Raw genomic sequence first — 18960 nt, forward strand, 5'->3', positions numbered from 1 at the left:
GTCATTAAAATAATTCCATAGCACAGTATTTGCATTCATAGTAACTTCATTTTAACTGGTTGGTATTTTTTACAGATTTATGAATTATGTTCAATATGAGGATTAATTTGAGAATATAAATATGGGATTGTGCATTATACTTCACTTCTGCTTTAATGAATGAGCTTGATCTCTTAATTTCATTTTTCAATGTAAGTGTGCTTTATTGAAATGACAAACACTGTACATTTGTATTAACAAAGCATTTGCAGCTGGGCTGCGTACAAATACTGCAAATTAAAAATTAAACAAAGTAGCCTATATAGTGCAAAATTTAAAGTAAACAAGTAGCCTAAAAATAAAATAAAAAATAACAAAAAGATTAACACAAAGTTAAATAATAGAATAAAGCAGTAATCTACATTATGGGGTGGTTTCCCAGACAGAGATTAAACTGGTCCAGACTAAAATAAATGTAAGAGCTGTCCAAACTGAAAACATCTTGCACTGACATATCTTAAAATATATTATTTGTTTTGCCTAAAAATGCACACAAGTAATGTTTTTAGTAAGGCATGTTTGTTAACACTAGTTATATTTCATAATTAAACTCTCTATCTCTCTCTCACATTATTGATGGAAATATTATTTTTTGAACTTGTGATTTGTTGGTGTTTTATGTGAAATATTGTAATGAAGTATTTTTTTCAAATTCTCTCTCTCTCAAAATCAAAACACGACTCGTTCAGTGAGGGGCGTATTCGTTCAGTACATTCAACCAATCAAACGCTTCGTCACAGTTTACACTCGAACGCGATTGGCTCGTGCATTAGTCACTCTTTAAATGCAGGAAGGAGTAGCCATAGATGCGCATGCGCAGTGCGCCTATAGAGCTCTGTGCTGCATTGTACAAACACGAGGTGAGAGAGATTTAAAAAGGATTTTAAAAGAAATGTTAAAATGTTTTATGTTGATTTCTTTTTCGTTTTATTTAGTTTTAAAGCAGTGCATGATAAACTTAGTTTTGTTTTGAAATTTTTCGTTTTTATTTCGTTTTCTAGCCCAGACTAATGTTAACCATGGTATTATTATAGTAAAAGTACAGTAACAATGATTGTTTGTTGTTTTGATTGCGATTTGTAAAAACGTGGATTTACTACAAAAATGAAGAGAAGCTCAGATCTATGGTTACTATTACAAGCCCATGGTTATTTTGTGGTAACCAGGTTTTTTTATTTGTGGTAAAATCTTGGTTTATTTTCATTAGGGAAACCGTGATTCTTTAGTAGGGATGAAAATACTGTTTTCTCTTATATCACAGCATTCAGTGTTTTTATTATTAATATGATTTGTTTTTATGTCCAGATGCCAACTCAAAAAGAATGTCATATCTGTGGAGAAAGAATTGGTGTAGCAAGCAAAACTTGTCAATATTGTCATGCAAAGCAGCCGTACAAACAGAAGCTGGAAACAAGAAAAAAACAAGTTTCACACGAATGGAAAACCAGACAGAAGAAAAACAGCACTGTCAACAAAGTTTATGATGCTTCAAATCTATTGGTATGTTTATGCATTCACACATAAAGTCATAAAATACGAAATAATCACACATCTTTAGCTTTTACACGACCTATAATACTGTGTTGCTTTCACATAATTGACTTTTTTAACATTCAAGCTGATATTCATGTTCTGTTGTGTAACACAGTTCAGAATTTTCAAAGAAGTTTACCTCTGAAGTACAGATGTGTGTCTGTGTAATGTATTTTATACAATGTAAAAGTATTGTTATTGTAATTAACACATTTCAGGGGCACATGAATGACATAGAGATGCTTAGTGATGAGAGAAACAAAGATTTGAATCAATTGCTTTGCCCTCAAAGTGCAGCAATCTCAAAGAATATTTTATATTAAAACACATTATTTCAGACAATCTCTTTGGTTTTTCTGGTTAAACATTACTATTGTTTACTTTATGGGTCATAACACTGTTATTTTGATGTAATTTTGTTTCAGCTCCACAAGTGGGAAGTTTTGGAGAGATATCCAGCACTACTCCTAGCCAGAAGAACATCAAATGGGTTTAGAGCTGAGTGTCTCTGTCCGTGGCAGATTGATACAGAAGAAGCTAAAGATGCCTTTGACACCATAAAGACCATTTATGAAAATCTTCTTAACGGCGATGACAAAAAATGTAAATGATTCATTCCTGGTTGAATCTACACCAGTATGTTTATCTGTGTCAGATTATGAGATTATTTTCTTCTGAGGTGTCGTGGAAAAGAAAGATGTCAGACTAAACACTGCTGCACGATCAATCATCATCACATGATGTTCATGATGTCATTAAGTAGGCGGAGCTAGTGACTGACTTCTGTAAACAAGAACATATATTATATCAAAATAATAAATGAAATATTAGTTTAATACTTAGTCTTGTACTCTTGTGCCTGTGCTGTTGTTCACCATCATTTATCTTTCACACGTGTGGTAGTACCTTAAGGAAACCCATCATGCATCATGACATTGTGAAGCATCGAAGATGCTGTATCAGTTCTCATATACTTTGACACACTAAAAGAGATGAACTGAGTTCTGTATATCGTCCTGAACAGATCATCACAACACACTACAACTAACAGATCATGAAAACATGAAGATTAAATCGTGTAGTCTATATTAAGCGTATATTTTATTAGTTTCTTGTTTGTGATCCTCGTTCATTTATTGCGTGATGTTTATGTTTTTCTGTAAGTGTGTAGTTTATCTGAGGCTTTAAGTAGATTTTGATGTCTGTGTTTATTCAAAGATCCCGTTATCATTTGTTTTTCATCCGCAGTGATTATGAGAGTTGATCCAGAGACTTCAACATCAAACAGTGAAGAGACTTCAGACACACAGACTTCATCATTAGATCATCAGGATCTTCTCTCATCTAACATCAAAACTGATCCAACATCAGACTCTGTGTCCTCCTCGTCTCTCATCACTTACACTGGTACAAATATCTCTCTTTCATCTGACTCACATCATCTTTTATATTAAACACTTTATTTACTGTGAAGAGCTCATGATGATTTGTAACTTTAATAGTCACATACTGATCTAATCACAGCTTTATTAACATTTTATCATCAACCAAATAAGATTGAACAGATCAGATAATCTCTGACTTTTCCATTTAAATATCACACACGTAATATCTATAGTTTAAGCTTTAAATGTTAATATTATATAGACAATTAAAAGCTAGTTAGAATATATATGGGCATTATTCATCATGATGTTAGCATGTTTTATTATGATTCTTATATACTTTAGCATATAGCTCTTCACATGTGAAATGAACATGTTTAAACATAATGTTAGTATGATTTACTGTGAAGGCAGAAAGGTTTAACATGAAATAAGAATATTTAAGCATGTGGTTGTAACATGACGCTAACATGTTTAACCTGTTGGTACCGTGTTTTGGCATGTTGTATTACTGTAACTGTTTCTTTTTAAAAAGTTTCTTGACTCTCGTGGTGATATTTACAAGATATTTACAACTTCTTCTTCTCTTTTCATTCATCTCAGAATGTCCCGTTCATCATGAAGCATCGAGTTTCCCCTACAAAAAAATACTGAGGGAAAGGATCAGAGAGGTTTGTCTTAAAATCATTTATTTACCTCAGAAAGAAATGTGAATAATTATACTTCTTGAAAAAAGAAAAAGTTTGAATTTTGCCTTTAACCTTATTTTATATTTTATTTTAATTGTAATGGCAGCACATTTAGTTACTAAGAGTGATATAATGTATTACTTTCAGTGTTCTCTTTCTTCCTCTTAATATTAATAATATCATAGTTTTATATCACTTATGTTATACACTGACTATTATTTTACTTTGTTTGTCTTAATGCTGTATATTTTTATGGTTCAGCACATACAGTACATTATAGTCTACCTGTTTAAAGTCATTTATTTAACCGTATGTTCTGTCTTTGTTAAGGGTCATGAAGAGGTGTTGGTGCAATGGCATCCTTGCTCTGGATGGTGTGTATTATCATCTTTATACAGAAACATGTTTATTTCACTGTAGTTGATAAAGAGAACAGAAAAACAAACATTTATTCAACTTTAAGTGCAGTTTGATCAGTCACAATGAAGTCTGATTGTCAAGCAAACAGTCTAATAATAATAAGGTAGTTTAGGTTTATCATTTATATGTTGTATTGTTGGGTATCAATATCAAAACAACATCAAAAAATGGAAAAGTAAATGGTTATAGTAAACATTTATTACATGTTAGCTGACTGATAGTGTACAGTGAGTATATGAAGGGTCAACAAACTGGTATTTCTGAATGAGCTGAGTTTGGAGTGAAGCAGATTTTAAAAAGTATTTGATGTAAATGTAATTTGTGCTGAGGGCATTCGGTTAATATCATTATCTTGGAGGTGCCATTTTGTGACTTGCATTTGAGCTTCTCAATTATATATCTTTACATAATCTTGAATGGGCAGCTGAATGCATCTTCATATACAATTGAATTATTCAAAATATAATATACATGATGTGATTTATGTTTTTCAACCAGACACTGTGCTTATATACAGTAGTTATATTTAAACACTTGTATATTAATGTTGTTCTGCTGTCTTTCTGTTTCTCTTACAGCGGGGCGGAGTGGAAAAACAGCTGGGAGCCTAAAGAAAATATACTATAACTAAATGTGCGTGTTTAATGTATTGTTTATTACTGTGTTATCATTGTTGTTGATAAAGATTGAATTCTAGCAAACTGAGTTATTCTTCTGTGTAGTGTAATTGTTGTTGTTTACATTCCCTTTAATATTATGCAAACATTCAAAATGTCCAGTTTTTAATGTTTTAATCAAGTTTATGATTATGAGGAATTTTACATTCTATCATTTTAAATATATGAAGAGTTTCGTTGCAAAACGAGATAACCACCGTTTTTTTAATTGTTCAGAAATCTCGTTTTTTGGTTGTGCATTCCAATTCATTTCAATTCAACTGCAGTTGGTTTGTTTTGATTTAAATCTTCATAACTTAAAAAAATACAGCTAAGTAGCACCATAAAACAAAATAATAACATGATAACATAATAATAAACATGTTTTGACAAAAAAGTTAAAAAATGGATTTATCTCGTTCTGCAACGAAACTCTTCATATGACAATGTTGTGTTTTAAAGGATTGTTTTCCCAAAAATGTCAATTCGGTCCTGATTTCCTCACCCTCATGTAAACTCTTTATCAGTTGAACAAAACTGAAGTTTTGCATTTTTATGAATGAAAGTAACCAGAAAGTTAACAATGCCTGTTTATTTTTATAGCTGGAAATACAAATACATGCAAATCATCAATGGATACCATCAGCTGTGTGTTTACCATCATTTATCAAAACATCTTTTGTGTTCAATGTTCCCTCAAAGAAACACCTATTTGGTAAATCTTAAAATTTTTTGCTAAGAAGGTGATAGAGAAACATTACTTTCAAAAAACTGTTATAAATATACTGCTGTAGAAAACAGTATTTACCTGTTGTTTTGTTTAGTTTAAATCTGTGGTCTCCAACGTGGTGCCGGCACATTCTATTAATAGTCTCAATTGTAATATTTCTTTATTACATATTTTTTATAGCTTGGCTTGGTTTATGTATGTTAAGATTTTTAAACAATACTTAAACATATTAACAAGTAAAATAAAATAGAATCAAATTTAAAGGAATCTACAAACTCATTTGATTCAATAAAGATCCAGAAATAAATCTCATTAAACTCTGATATGAGCTCATAATCTTTATTAATCACACATGAAACAGAACAGAAGTGACATCTGATGAGTAAATATTATAAACTTTAACCCACTCCCAAAATATAACTAACACATTCATTTCATATCATTCAACTGTTATTAAAGAAACATAAGAAAATATATTGTGTCAGGAGATTAACATAAATAAAATAAAATATTTTTAGTAAACATGAAATGATTCTGAACTAAGTCATAATGTTGTATTTAATCTGTTATATGTTTATAAATGGACCCTAAAGAACAAAACTAAATGAAAACCAGATAATAAACAAAGAAAAAAAGCAGTGATGGCTAAATCAAATGATTTTATTGTATTCTTAATCTTTTCTGCTGCAGATGAAGTTGAGTTTGTGAGATTGAGGAAGGCTGATCCAGAGATGATCTCCTCCAGACTGAACTGCTCCAGATTTCACTTCACAGTCACAGTCGTCCACTGCTGTTTCATTCCCTGAAGCCCAATTCTGATAGCAGACCATCTCTCCATTCACCCAGAACCAAAGACCAACAGCACAGGAGTGACGTAACCCCATCCACACAGCATCAGTAGAGGATCGATGAATCACGTCTGTCACCATGAACTGAATCTTCTCTGAATCAACTGAAACCAGATCCACATGATTCTCTCTGCAGTATCTCAGAGCTTCAGACCAGCTCAGACTCTCTTTGATCAATATCAGTTTATCTGAACACACAACAAACACAAACTACACATCAGATCAAAACAAACATACACCACAAACACTGAACTGAGATCATTTTAATCATGAAGAAACTTCTGTCATCAAACACACATTGACTTTTATTACTCACCTTCATAACACACAAAGGTCTGAGAGTTGCTGCAAACCGCATCATTCCATTGACCATGTTCTGTCATTCTGACCTCTGTACAATCTTCAGAACCAGCATGATCAGGTTGAGGAGAGTACCAGTTTCTGAAGGTGGAGTCACTCTCATCTGACCACTCCCACGAGTCACTGAACAGACCAATCCAGACTTCAGATATGTCTTTGTCATTCATGATCTTCTGAATCTGTTCATTCTCAATCTGATTCCTCACACTGATCAGATCAGTATGATGCTGTCTGCAGAAGGTCTGAGCGTCTCTCCATGATACTGAAGAATCATCAATGATGAATCCTTTACTGCTCTCTGTTTAAGAAAATAAAGATTGTTTCATGATTTACTTTGACTCTTAATACACTTACAGTATAGATGTCAATCTACAGAATATCTCTTTCTCTGTACATTTCACAAAGTTTATTTGCATCACACAGAAGATAAACAGTTTTGTGTGTGTGTGTGTGTGTGTGTGTGTGTGTGTGTGTGTGTGTGTGTGTGTGTGTGTGTGTGTGTGTGTGTGTGTGTGTGTGTGTGTGTGTGTGTGTGTGTGTGTGTGTGTGTGTGTGTGTGTGTGTGTGTGTGTGTGTGTGTGTGTGTGTGTGTGTGTGTGTGTGTGTAGTTTACAGATTGAATGTGTCAAACATAAACTGATATTATTGTGATGTTTATTGTTTTTGCATCATTTTGCATATATGCATTTACATACAGCTTACAGTACATTACAAGGTAAACATTTATTCAGTATGTGTGTTCCCTGAATTCAAACCCATGATGACCTTCTGCAGTGGTAACGCATTGTTCTTCTACCAGTGAGCTATACAGGAACACAATTATCCTTTGAAATAACTCAGTACACAACTACCTCACTGATGATGAAGTGAAGGTTTGATGTTATTTTATGAAGCTTCACTCACCATTATAGCAGATGAATCTCATGTTCTCATTACAGTCCTGATGATGCCATGATCCATCTCTCATATAAACACAATCATCTGAACCATTTGAGTCTCCATTATACCAGTTTGTATATTTCACTGGATCACCCAGAGACCACTTCCAGTTATAAACACTTGATCTCATCAGTCCAATCCAGACATCAGTCAGACTGTTACTCACACTCATGATCAGTTGATTGATGTTGTTCATGTCATCCATGTTGTTGACTGTGGCCAGATCTGTGTAGTTTTCTCTGCAGTATTTCTGAGCTTCAGTCCAGGTCTTCATCATGTTTATGTGGTGATAGCGGCGCTGAATGCATTCAGATAATGAACAGAGAGCTATGAAAGAAAGAGTTTGATTCAAATCTCATGTGATTATAAAACAAACATAAAACCACAAACACAAACTCACCGATGAGAAGAACGCTGAAATATAAAGATTGAGTCATTTCTGAAAAACAAACACATTGAAAACATCAGATGTTGATTTTTGTTGATGTTTATTCTGTTTGTTCACAATTTTAGTAATCATAACATTTAACATCATATAAATAGATTTAGTGACATTTAACACACATATATATATCTGATGTTATTAAATGTCACTCAATCTGATCATGTACTGTATCTCTTGATAAATATTATTTTCATAGTAATGAGAAAGTAAATCAAGTTCTTACTGTTGACTTTGTGTTTCTCTCCTGAATCTTCTGTTTCTCTGTTTATATGTTATTATATTATATCTCATCTTCAACACCTCCCATTATTTGTTTATTTCAGAAAGACTCATTTTCATATTTCATTTGCTTCTTGTTTGTTTATTTTCCACCTTCCTGCTTTGTGTCTAACATTAAACAAAACTCTCAGATGTGCGAGTGTTTTGATTTGCATATTGAGATATTGTTGGTGTCAGTCAGTGTCACAACTACAGTAAACAATATCAGAAGATACAGGTGAGGTTGATCTGATTGGCTGCTCTCCAACAAAAACTGTAATATACCATAAAGGTTTGTATTCATCTATAAGATAAGTATCAACTTCATGCAAAGTGACTAGGGTGACCAGATGAGATTGGCTGAAATTCGGGACGGGGGGGGGGGGGTGCAGACGTAATATTATTATTCATCCAATAATTGTTTTATTTATTAATTTTATTTAATTTCAAACGGAATCAATCATATTAATATAAGTAGATATGCATATAAATAAATTGATATAATACGTATAGTATTTTATACTTTATACAATAATAATTCATACAATAATAGTTTTCTTTATTTTATAATAAAAATAAGGAATTTCAAACTGAAGTTACTGAACTAATCATATTTTTATTATTATAAGTACATATGCGTATAATTTTATATAATACGTAACGTTATAGAAGTATTTTTTTTAACAAAGTGCCTTGCCTGCCCTCGACCAATCTGACTCCTTCACGTGACTGACTGTCACTGCCTGCACTTTCAACTGGGCTGCGTTCAGCACCGACAAAACGTTGCACACCGTTTATTAAACCGAAACGGTGATGCGTTGAACGCCCTGTTGTGATGTTGTGTAAGCGTTGCAACTACGGTAGCTGAGAGGCCATTCTTTGTATTCTTTTTAAAATGTTTCTAAAGCCTGATGAAATCGTTATAAGTGTGTGTTTAATACTGTAAAATATTGTTGATGTTACAGTCACTGACCTTGCCGTCCAGAATGAAAGACAACATTCCAACTTGAACCCATTGAGCGAGCTGTCTCTTTACTATCGCGTGGTTTTATCCATCTTGCCGCTGATTGGGCTGACATTTCTGACACACCCACCAAACAAGAGAAAACGCTTCTAAAACCTGTTGCATTCCGTCGCACACCGTTTCAAGGAAACATGTCGTTCAACCCGGAAACCGTAGCAAAACGTTGCGCACCGGTGTGAGATTGAACGTGCCCCTGTTCTCGCGGTTGCTGCAACTTTCGCTCTCTTAATCAACTCTATAAAATAAAAAGGTCCTATTGTCTTTGTGCATATAGATGAATAAGATACATTAATAGAAACAATACAACGTCAGCATATTTCGCGGAGGTTTTAACTGCTGCCAGCACAATGAGAGCCTACAGTATGAAAACAAGATGCTGCAGCCAATGAGCGGTTGGCTGCAGCCAATGGGCACCCGGCGGGGGCTGGCTGCGGCCAATGGACAGCCGGCAGGGGCTGGCTGCAGGATGACTCAACCTCATCGCTCATGTTTTATCAGACAACTACTACTCAAGATTTTGCTTTAGTATAATTTTCTGGGAAATTAAAGCGGGATCGGATTAAGATTTAGCTTCAGTATGATTTTCGGGACAATTAGAGCAGGATTCGGGATTCGGGACAGCAGCTTAGATTTCGGGACTGTCCCGAATTTTTCGGGACGTCTGGTCACCCTAAAAGTGACACACATTTAGTTTTGGCTCATCAAAACTGGGACAACTTTACAATTTACACTTTCCGCCACGTTGAAATTTCAATATCTCTGTGATTGTACCAAACAGAACTTTAAAAATAATGATACAAAAAGACAACAAGAATGTTAATGTGTCATAATGAGAGTATAGTCCTAGCCATATCTGACTAGAAAATCACAACTTTTAATTTTTCGTTGGTCTTAGTACACGATGTAACTACAGAAGAGTCACGTTTTAAATAGGAAAAATATTGAAACTCATTTTTTAGCACAATGCTAATGATCTAATCAGATTCAATGGATTGTGCTAAGCTATGATAAAAGTGTTAGCGCCAGACCCGAGATCAGCTGAATGGATTACAAAACGGTAAAAATCAAATGTTTAACTCTAGAGGAGCTGGAAAATTATCTTTTTTGTGGAGTGTCCCTTTAATTTAATGTTGTGGGTGTATATCTGGACTGTAACGTCACAGTCTGTGTTTTGTTGAGATTGGTCTGTTTTCCAGCCGTCTTTTGCATGCACGAGGTTTACATAAGCAGGAGGAAACAATCGTGTTTAAGGCTCATGATATGTCATTAGCATGTACACAACTCTTATTATTCATCTGTGCCTACATAAATACAGTTTTATATTCTGTGGCACCTTTAACATCAAGCAAGTCTTGCAACTTTATTTTCTTATTCCTGCATGTTTTAAAACTAAAACCAAAATGTCAGAAGCGAATGTGGATGGACACGCATCATTGTTTAGGTTAAGCATTAAGGACGGTAGACATCTGAGAAACATACAAATAAAGATCATTTTAGATGTTAACTGACCTTACCTTGTTATCTTGATTAGTTTTTCTATTTATGCCCCAGTGTGTTCTGTCCTGTGCTGAATCGTTTTGGTTTGTTTGACATGTTAGATTGTTAGAGAAAGTTGTCAAGTCAGGTCTTGTTTTGTAATAGTGTGTGCTCATTATAGTCTTGTATATTATTGTAATCTGTTTATGTCATATCTTTTCTCCCACATGGGCTTTTGTTTGAAATAAACCCTTTTGATTTCAAAGTTACCTGCACTTGGGTCCTGTTCAGAGGTGTCAAGTAACGAAGTACAAATACTTCGTTACCTTACTTAAGTAGATATTTTGGGTATCTATACTTTACTTGAGTAATTATTTTTCAGACGACTTTTTACTTCTACTCCTTACATTTTCACGCAATTATCTGTACTTTCTACTCCTTACATTTTAAAAATCGCCTCGTTACTTCTTTTAATTTCGGCTTGTTTTCTTTTTTTACACTCCGGCTTGACATCGTTAAAAAAAACCTATCTTGATAAATTGCATCATCCAGATGAATGTGATTGTGGTTGGATGAGAAGTATAAACACACACCATTTCGACTCCCTATTGGTTTGTACGCAGTCCCCGCCCCCCAGCTGACTGCAGATGATCAAAAGTTTGTTTGATAGCGCTGCACAGAGAAACATAAAAGAACCGCGAGAGCGATTAGAAAGCATGCAGAGTGTCTCCCCTCGCGATGCTTTGATATCATCCGCCATCTGTTTGTACAGTAACAGAACGCGGCATTCTGTCTTCAAATGGAAAAGTACGAAATAAAACTCGCGGATCATTTTCAGGTCAGTTCACATTCACAAGCCTGTGTAAATGTATAGCTGGCTGCTGACACAAACTCATCTGTGTGATTTAAATAGTGTTACAATACCAATTTATATCATGTAACTTCAGTTGTTCAACTTAAAATGACATTGTGCTGCGTTGCGTTTTGAAGCATGGCAAAGATATCTATGCTAAAGACATTGTTGTTTTGTATATGCTAATAACTGCTCTAAATTTTATTTGCATTAATAAAACCTACTTAGCTGAATGCTTGAGTGTTAAATCAACCAAACAAATAATCATACATACAAACTTTTGCTTTTGTTAATAGACATCAGCTGTTTCCTTAAACCTGACTTTTAATTTACTTACAATAAAGACATTTAGTAATTCTTCAAAATTGCTTGGATTTATACTGACTAAAGTATACAAAAGTCCATTAGCTACACAAGTACAGATGCAGAAATATAGGCTATAATATATAATTGCATATTTGTAGTTTGTGTTGCTGTCAAAATACAATTATAAATGATAACAATAGCATATTTGTATTCTCACACATACTATAGTTGTGTGATTTTGTTGTTTTTTAACTTAAGAGGGCACCACTGTAAAAGTTTGGCCACCAGCACTGCTCTGAAGATTGACTTTTTGCACCATTACAATATTTATAGGCAACTAGTCATCATATCTTCCTCTCTATAGAACACATGTTAATGCTCAGCAGTACACATATATGGTTCTTTAATGCAGTTGTTATCAAAAAAAATTTGCGGCCTCCCTTGTGTACAGTGGATTGACATAAATATTCTAAAACTTAAAATTTGAATTAAACAAAACATTTAAATTATACAATTTATTGCTTTTGTTTTGTAGCCTTATTTTTCTAAGGTTTAGTTACACAGAATTTATAATAAAGTAATGTATTTCATAAAATATTATAAAACTGGGGCCCCTGGCACCATCTGGCGACATCCAGTTTGAGAACCACTGCTTTAATGTATTTGTTTGCATTGTATTGTAATGCGTTCATTTTTAATGGGCATATACCGTATGTGGTTGAAACAGATAGCCTAGTGCAGGGGTAGGCAACATGGAGTGCCGATGTACTGCAGTGTTTAGCTCCAGGTCTAATCAAGCACACTTGAACAAACTAATAAAGGTTAAAGTCACCTGAAACTACAGGTAACCAAGGTTTTATAAGGGTTGGAGCTAATCTGCAGGACATCGACACTCCAGGACTGACGTTGCCTACCCCTGGCCCTAGTGCATCCCACATTTTTTAACATTAACATTTTAATAACACTATAGTTATTATGGCCTTTAGAAACATTTTTTAGAGGAGATAGGGAAGGCCCCTGTGGTGCGGCTTAGGCTTTTTTCTCTAATGACATTTTTTTCCTTACATTACTTTTACTTTTATACTTTAAGTAGTTTTGAAACCAGTACTTTTTCACTTTTACTTGAGTAAAAAGCTACAAAAGTCTTTTAAAACCCTAGTATCTATACTTCTACTTGAGTAATGAATATGAATACTTTTGACACCACTGGTCCTGTTCCTCCTGCGAATCATGACAGACACAATCTCATTGATTTCAATGGAAGCTTGGTGATGTCCAGCGACACGAGCGAAAGTGACTTTTGGCAACTTATGGGTGTGCCCAGCGAGAAAGTTAAGAAAAGTTCAACTTTATGAAAATGATGTGGGTTTTTTTTTTTGGAAGCAACTTCCAATGGGAGTGAAGCAGTGGAGCTCTTCCTTCCACACCCGTCGCTATGGGCGGGCCTTAGGGGGCCAGGCCCGCCCTCAAGGACGCTTGTGCCCCCCCCAGTATTTAAAAAAATACTGTCATTTTAAATTATTAATGTTGCTAATTTTGTGTTGCATTAATGTTGTATCCTTTATAATTAAAACATTAAAAATATAAAAAACAATGGTGTGATTTTGTTTGATTGATGGGAATCTAGCTACACTGCAACAGCCTATCACGAGGCTACGTACGACACGTACGTGACATAGCCTACGTCAGTGTAGCCGCTCAACAGTTACCGCACTTTTTTAAAACTGGATGAGTTTTCGCTTAGCTATAGGGAATGTGGAGTTGACGTCACGCGGTGTTGCATTATGTGTAATCCGCCATATTTGCAGGCACGCGTCCTATCCCGCTGTATTTGAGTTCATGTGTTGGAGGTTGTTTTTGTATTTTCTGTCGAGATTTTTATAAACTTCGATATGTTTGGTCAGTACTGCTCGATCAAGCAGGTCACGCGATCATTCAGGGAGGAAACTGAACAACGGAATACGTTTTTCCAGCTTTTATTCGTGGAAAAAAACTAAGGAAGCCGGTGCAGGAGCTGACGAAAAGACGCCGGATCGCGTGGTTTGCCTGCTGCAATCAGAAGAAAAACGTTTACTTTTCAAAAAAAAAATCTCTGAATCAGCGAGAGTGTTTTCGCTGCATTTTCAGTCATTCAGTAATTTGTGATTAATAAAAGAAGAACCACTTAAATTGTCTTGTTTTTATGCTAACACTGCCAAACTAACTTGCAAATGTAATTTATTGATTGATTCATTCATTCATTTCTGATCACCCTAAACACATGAGTTATAAAAATAAATATTTAGACAATTTTGACGATTGTAACACATATTTTTTATTAAAGGCATTCCATGCAGTTTGACGTTTTTGTCAAACAGCGACCCCTAGAGTCACTGGGGAAAACTTGCAACTGTCGTAATTTGCACCCCCACTCTGTACGTACCTGTAAGGATAGTGTTGGGCGTGAATATGCAGAGATGGACTCCGAAGATAATGACCAGGGAATGTTTCACAATTTCATACAAATATTAGGCTACTGCATGTCTACTAAACTACAGATGATGGTAATAGGATAATAATAAGTTTATGCCAAGTGTAGAGTAGGCATATAATAAAGTAGCCTACCGCGTTTGCTGGCTTATTACGTTTTTATAAGATTGCAGCTTAATCACAAGTAAACAGTCTATAGTCTAACGTTATGTCTACTGTATAATTTCATTTGTTATTTAATTGTAAACATTACAAAATGCATTGACAAAGTTAATTGTAATGTATACATTGCATTATTTCATAGCATTGGCCGTTATTCGTTGGCCATAAGAAATCGAAATTAAACAAATGACTACGTACACATCACAACACAACACTTGAGTTTAGTTGGCAAAAAAAAACATGTAAGAGAAACGAGTGTTTGTTAGCAAGTCTGCTAAATGCTCTTATGATCGTAAGCTAGCTAGACCCATGTTGAAGTTATTTTACTGGTCTAAGTATCAACACTGGATGAATGAACAGCTTAGTAAAAAAATACACACTACAAGCAAGCGCAACCACATACAACATAGACCGCAAACAAATTTACAAATAAGAGATTTACTTACTTGTCCATCAACAAGATCGCCAGATCAGCATCCCTTTTGCATCAAGTGCTGTCTATTAGCTCACGCCAACGAGTAAAAACCTGACCGAGTGGGACTCTTGTCCGGTTCCTAACTCGGTCAGATTCTCTTTTTCGCTTTCTACTCTCTTCCGAACGGGTTTTCTTAGCTGTTTCCCTCATCGAGCATCACGTCTCAAATGCGCACGTGCAGTTGTTGTTATAGGCTTGTTTGACTTCATGCAGCGCTGCAGGAACCGGCAGCCGGATGACGTCAAAGTGCCGTCTTGGATCATTCTCGCGGTACTTTTACGTCATCCGACTGCCGGTTCTTGCAGCGCTGCACGAAGTCGAACAAGCCTAACGACGTGTGTGACGTCGTTGCCGTAAAGCAAGTCGTGATTCTCGCGAGATTTGTCAGGGGCGGTTCTCTCAAGCTTGCATTGGTGGTTTTACTAGCAGCGTCCTTCCCGAGCTTCAACAGAAGGATGATTCGCCATACTATGACTTCGTTTACCATCGAAATGACTTTGAAGCTGTTATATTAAGGTAAAATAACTGCATAGTGTGTCTTTAAATGCAACTCAAACCCACTGCTTGTGACTCTTTAAATGACAACGTTAGCTAAATATTTAGCATTTTGTGTGTTTTAATAACTTGGCCAAAACAGAAGTGCCATCTTTTGAACATGTGTTGATTCATCGCACAGAATACAACGGAGAAATTATTTAATAGAACCATTAAGATACGTAGGTATTAACACATTGTCAGTAAATAGCTGGTTTGCCAACCATACGACTCCAAAAAAAGAAGTGTCACCTTATTATAAGCTTGAAGGGATTTATAGCTCTTAAACTCCTGCAAAGTGTAAATAAAGTCCTGCAAAAACAAGGTAATTGACCAGATATGTGAGCGGAGGTCCGTAATCCAGTCTTGGGCTGCTAAATCATATGGATCTATGTTGTTTATTTGTCCAAATAAAGTTTTTTGGCAGTAGCATTTAGTTTCTCCCGATAGGGTCCCTTCTCTTTTTCTTTCAACTTATCGATTTCTTCCGTTCTTCTTCAATTTTACCTAGTTTTTAACTGAACACACGCACAATTAAATGGCATAGCGGTCGGCGGTGCCTCTAAACATGGCGCCCACGTCCCATAATGCAACACTGCGGTGACGTACATTAACATTCCCTATACTGCTTTAAGATGGATATTATCCGCAAATGGTTAAAAGCCCAACAACAGTCTCCAAAAGACGCGCAGCAGTCAGACAGAAAGAAACTCCGGTGGCCTTGCAACCAATTTGGCGAGCTGCTCCATTGGTTTTACTTTGTTATCTGACGACGACACCAACGTAACCGCTAAAATGTACATTTATAATTGACTGACATGTTTGTCTCAACGAAAATGAACCTTCCGACAACCACACAATGTCGCAAGCGCTCTTGGCAAACAGATGAGAGGTTTGAAAAGGACATTGACGCACACAGGCGAGAGTTCGGAAAAACTCAGTTCAGAAAAAACACATTCATTTTTAAATTACCCGAGACCCGATGCCGCCATTGTTGTACCCGACCCGTGTCCGAGGCACATGTGAAACTTTTAGACCCGAACCCGATCGGGTCTCGGGTCGGACCTCGGGTTTTCGGATCTAAGTGGACCCGTGAAGACCTCTACCGTGGAGCCCGACCCCGGGCCTAACAGACTACTACATTCAGAAGATATGGACTTGTTCACTGCGGTGATTCAGCTTGCTTCTGAAAAGGACCTCACTCACAAGTTTAATTCCGAGTGGACACTTTATTAATGAGGAGCTTCTGCTCTGAGAAACGCCGCCTGCCGCTGTACTGACAGGAGGGAAGGGAGAGACGACAGCGCTGCCTCCACAGTACCGTAGGTTCAAAGTCTGCGTGCGTGTGTGTGAATGTGTGTGTGTGCACGTGTCTCATGGCAATGCATATCCCTCTGTTGACTGCTTTAAAATGCAATGTTTGAGAGATGTCTCTGGTGTTACATGTAATATGTTGTATAGATTTCTTGATATTCATAAAATTGTTTCTATATGTAATGTGGTGTGTAGGCTATAGGCTATCTGGTCATATTGCTGATGGTTGTTTAACGTGAGGATTAGGCTACGTGCTGCGCGAATAGAGTATATATTATTATAAGTATACGTACTGTAGGCTAATAATAAGTGTGCCCTCCCATGCATTTCATATGCCCCCCTTAAGACTGAGGTCTGGCGACGGGTCTGCTTCCTTCTCTCATCAGTTACTGTAGTGGACGACACTTCTTGTTTATTACAACCAGATTTAGAAACATTTCATTAAAAGAGATATGGCCAACATACAGCAAGAAAGTCACTGGTGGTCTGAATGAGGCTTTAGACATGTGCGCTAAAGGAATAATGGGTTTGTATAAAATGTATGTTATTTTTATGTTGTTTTTAAAATAACCACCCTGCAATGTTATGGGAATGCTATTTCATGTTTGTCCTAAACGTTCTAAGAATGTTATTATTTGGTTCCCAAAAATTTAAAGCAAAAATGTTAGTGGAATGTTTTGTGTTTGGTGGGTCTGACTGATGTCACTACCATTTCAAGTTCAAATTTGAGGTTTTATTTGTCATGTGTAGGGGAAAGCAAGGGTGATGTACCATTTTTCAGAAAAACCAAATTTTAAAAGATAATGTTTTAGACAGAGATATATTTTGATAGTGTGGTCTATCAATGCCAGGTGTAATTTTGAACAAATGTAAAATGACTTCAGTATAATTTCACTTTAAACATAAGTAGGGCATTATTACATGTCAGCTGGGATGAAACTAACACACAAATATATGGACGGCTAAATATGTTTAATGCTTTAAAATGTAATTCAAAATATAAAAAAATGGCCAAAAATATATTGGTGAAATATTTTTTGTATATTTTGAAATGTATTTAAAATATTTTTTGCCGTATGTGGTTTGTATTTAATTATAAAACTGTTAGTTCTGGTCCTTCATTAACATTCTAAGCTGTGATAAAATATCCGGTAACCTCACGGTTCAGACCGCATTACATAATTATCACTTCACCACTGTTATTGCTTACTGATTTATGAAAATAAACACCACACTCTTTCATCATATTTTTCTACAATTGCAGCATTAATGGCGATATCTAGATAAATGTCAATACATTGTTGAGTCATCTCGTCGTCGTCAATAAAGAGAAAACATTCTCTGAGGAGTTTTTAAGCTGATCCATATTTCTGTTATTATCCACTAGGTGGCGCTCTTAAGGCCAATTCACACTGGTCCAACAACTACCAACTCCAACAGACACCAACATGAACTGGTTGTGAACTGGGCTCTGTTGCAGTCACACTTGATTCTGAGGAACTACTTTGTTTGGCGGAAGAGTAATATTTGTACGAATATAATTACAACTTATTTGTGTTTTATTGACAACGGCCCTTAGCTGTTATAAAATGCACTGTAACAAAACTGCTTCGTGGGGCTTATTGCTTTATTTTGTATGTTTATTTTTTGTATAATTAGACTTTTGATGACATTATGGTGAAATTACTTTTCACTTGTCTTTGTGTTCACTTTAAGTTTGTATTTGTTTTGGACCTGAAGTTTGAGATTGGGGAGAGAGAGCTTTATTGTTTTGTCAGTGGGTAATTATTTTAAGACATTTGTCAGCTCAGGTGTGCATTTATAAAAAATAATCAACACCCATGATTTTACCCATGAACATTTCTCAACCAACCAGAAAAATGCACACAACAGGCCCGTGGTATCAGGGGTGTAGTGCAGGGTATATGCAGGTATATGGAGTATATATACCACCTCTTTATTTGATGTCATGAGGTATATCCACTTCTACTTTATAAAAGTGGGTGCATGAATTAAAGGTGCAGTGTGTAAATTTTAGCGGCATC

General features: G+C 35.6%; 2 protein-coding genes across 5 annotated transcripts; one reads left to right on the forward strand and one right to left on the reverse strand.

The window, feature by feature from the left end:
- Nucleotides 1–753: 753 nt before the first annotated feature.
- Nucleotides 754–6280, forward strand: LOC129431870 (uncharacterized). Of its 4 annotated transcripts, none has more exons than XM_073869902.1 (8): nt 754–899; nt 1345–1539; nt 1998–2175; nt 2821–2979; nt 3561–3628; nt 3977–4020; nt 4645–4699; nt 6143–6280. In XM_073869902.1, exons 1-7 carry the CDS (start codon nt 846–848, stop codon nt 4691–4693), a joined length of 747 nt encoding a protein of 248 aa, XP_073726003.1. In that variant the 5' UTR covers nt 754–845; the 3' UTR covers nt 4694–4699; nt 6143–6280. The 4 variants fall into 4 exon arrangements, with proteins under 4 accessions (XP_073726003.1, XP_073726004.1, XP_055045964.1 ...); XM_073869903.1 differs by lacking the exon at nt 6143–6280 and adding an exon at nt 5326–5341; XM_055189989.2 differs by lacking the exon at nt 6143–6280 and having other exon boundaries at nt 4645–4771.
- On the reverse strand, nt 6124–8036 carry LOC129431872 (C-type mannose receptor 2-like). The gene is made up of 4 exons (XM_073869898.1): nt 8000–8036; nt 7560–7926; nt 6617–6951; nt 6124–6488 (listed from the first exon to the last, which is right to left on the reverse strand). Exons 1-4 carry the CDS (start codon nt 8034–8036, stop codon nt 6124–6126), a joined length of 1104 nt encoding a protein of 367 aa, XP_073725999.1.
- Nucleotides 8037–18960: the final 10924 nt, after the last annotated feature.

The sequence above is a fragment of the Misgurnus anguillicaudatus genome, chromosome 1 (genome assembly GCF_027580225.2).
Source record: "Misgurnus anguillicaudatus chromosome 1, ASM2758022v2, whole genome shotgun sequence".
Classification (NCBI taxonomy): domain Eukaryota; kingdom Metazoa; phylum Chordata; class Actinopteri; order Cypriniformes; family Cobitidae; genus Misgurnus; species Misgurnus anguillicaudatus.

Coding starts and splice junctions, on each gene's coding strand:
- LOC129431870 (XM_073869902.1), top strand. CDS start 846: ATGCGCATGCGCAGTGCGCCTATAGAGCTCTGTGCTGCATTGTACAAA. Junction 3,629..3,976: donor TGAGGGAAAGGATCAGAGAG/GTTTGTCTTAAA, acceptor GTCTTTGTTAAG/GGTCATGAAGAGGTGTTGGT. Junction 4,021..4,644: donor TGGCATCCTTGCTCTGGATG/GTGTGTATTATC, acceptor TTTCTCTTACAG/CGGGGCGGAGTGGAAAAACA.
- LOC129431872 (XM_073869898.1), bottom strand. CDS start 8,036: ATGACTCAATCTTTATATTTCAGCGTTCTTCTCATCG. Junction 6,952..7,559: donor TTCATCTGCTATAATGGTGA/GTGAAGCTTCAT, acceptor AACAGAGAGCAG/TAAAGGATTCATCATTGATG. Junction 6,489..6,616: donor GACCTTTGTGTGTTATGAAG/GTGAGTAATAAA, acceptor TTGTGTGTTCAG/ATAAACTGATATTGATCAAA.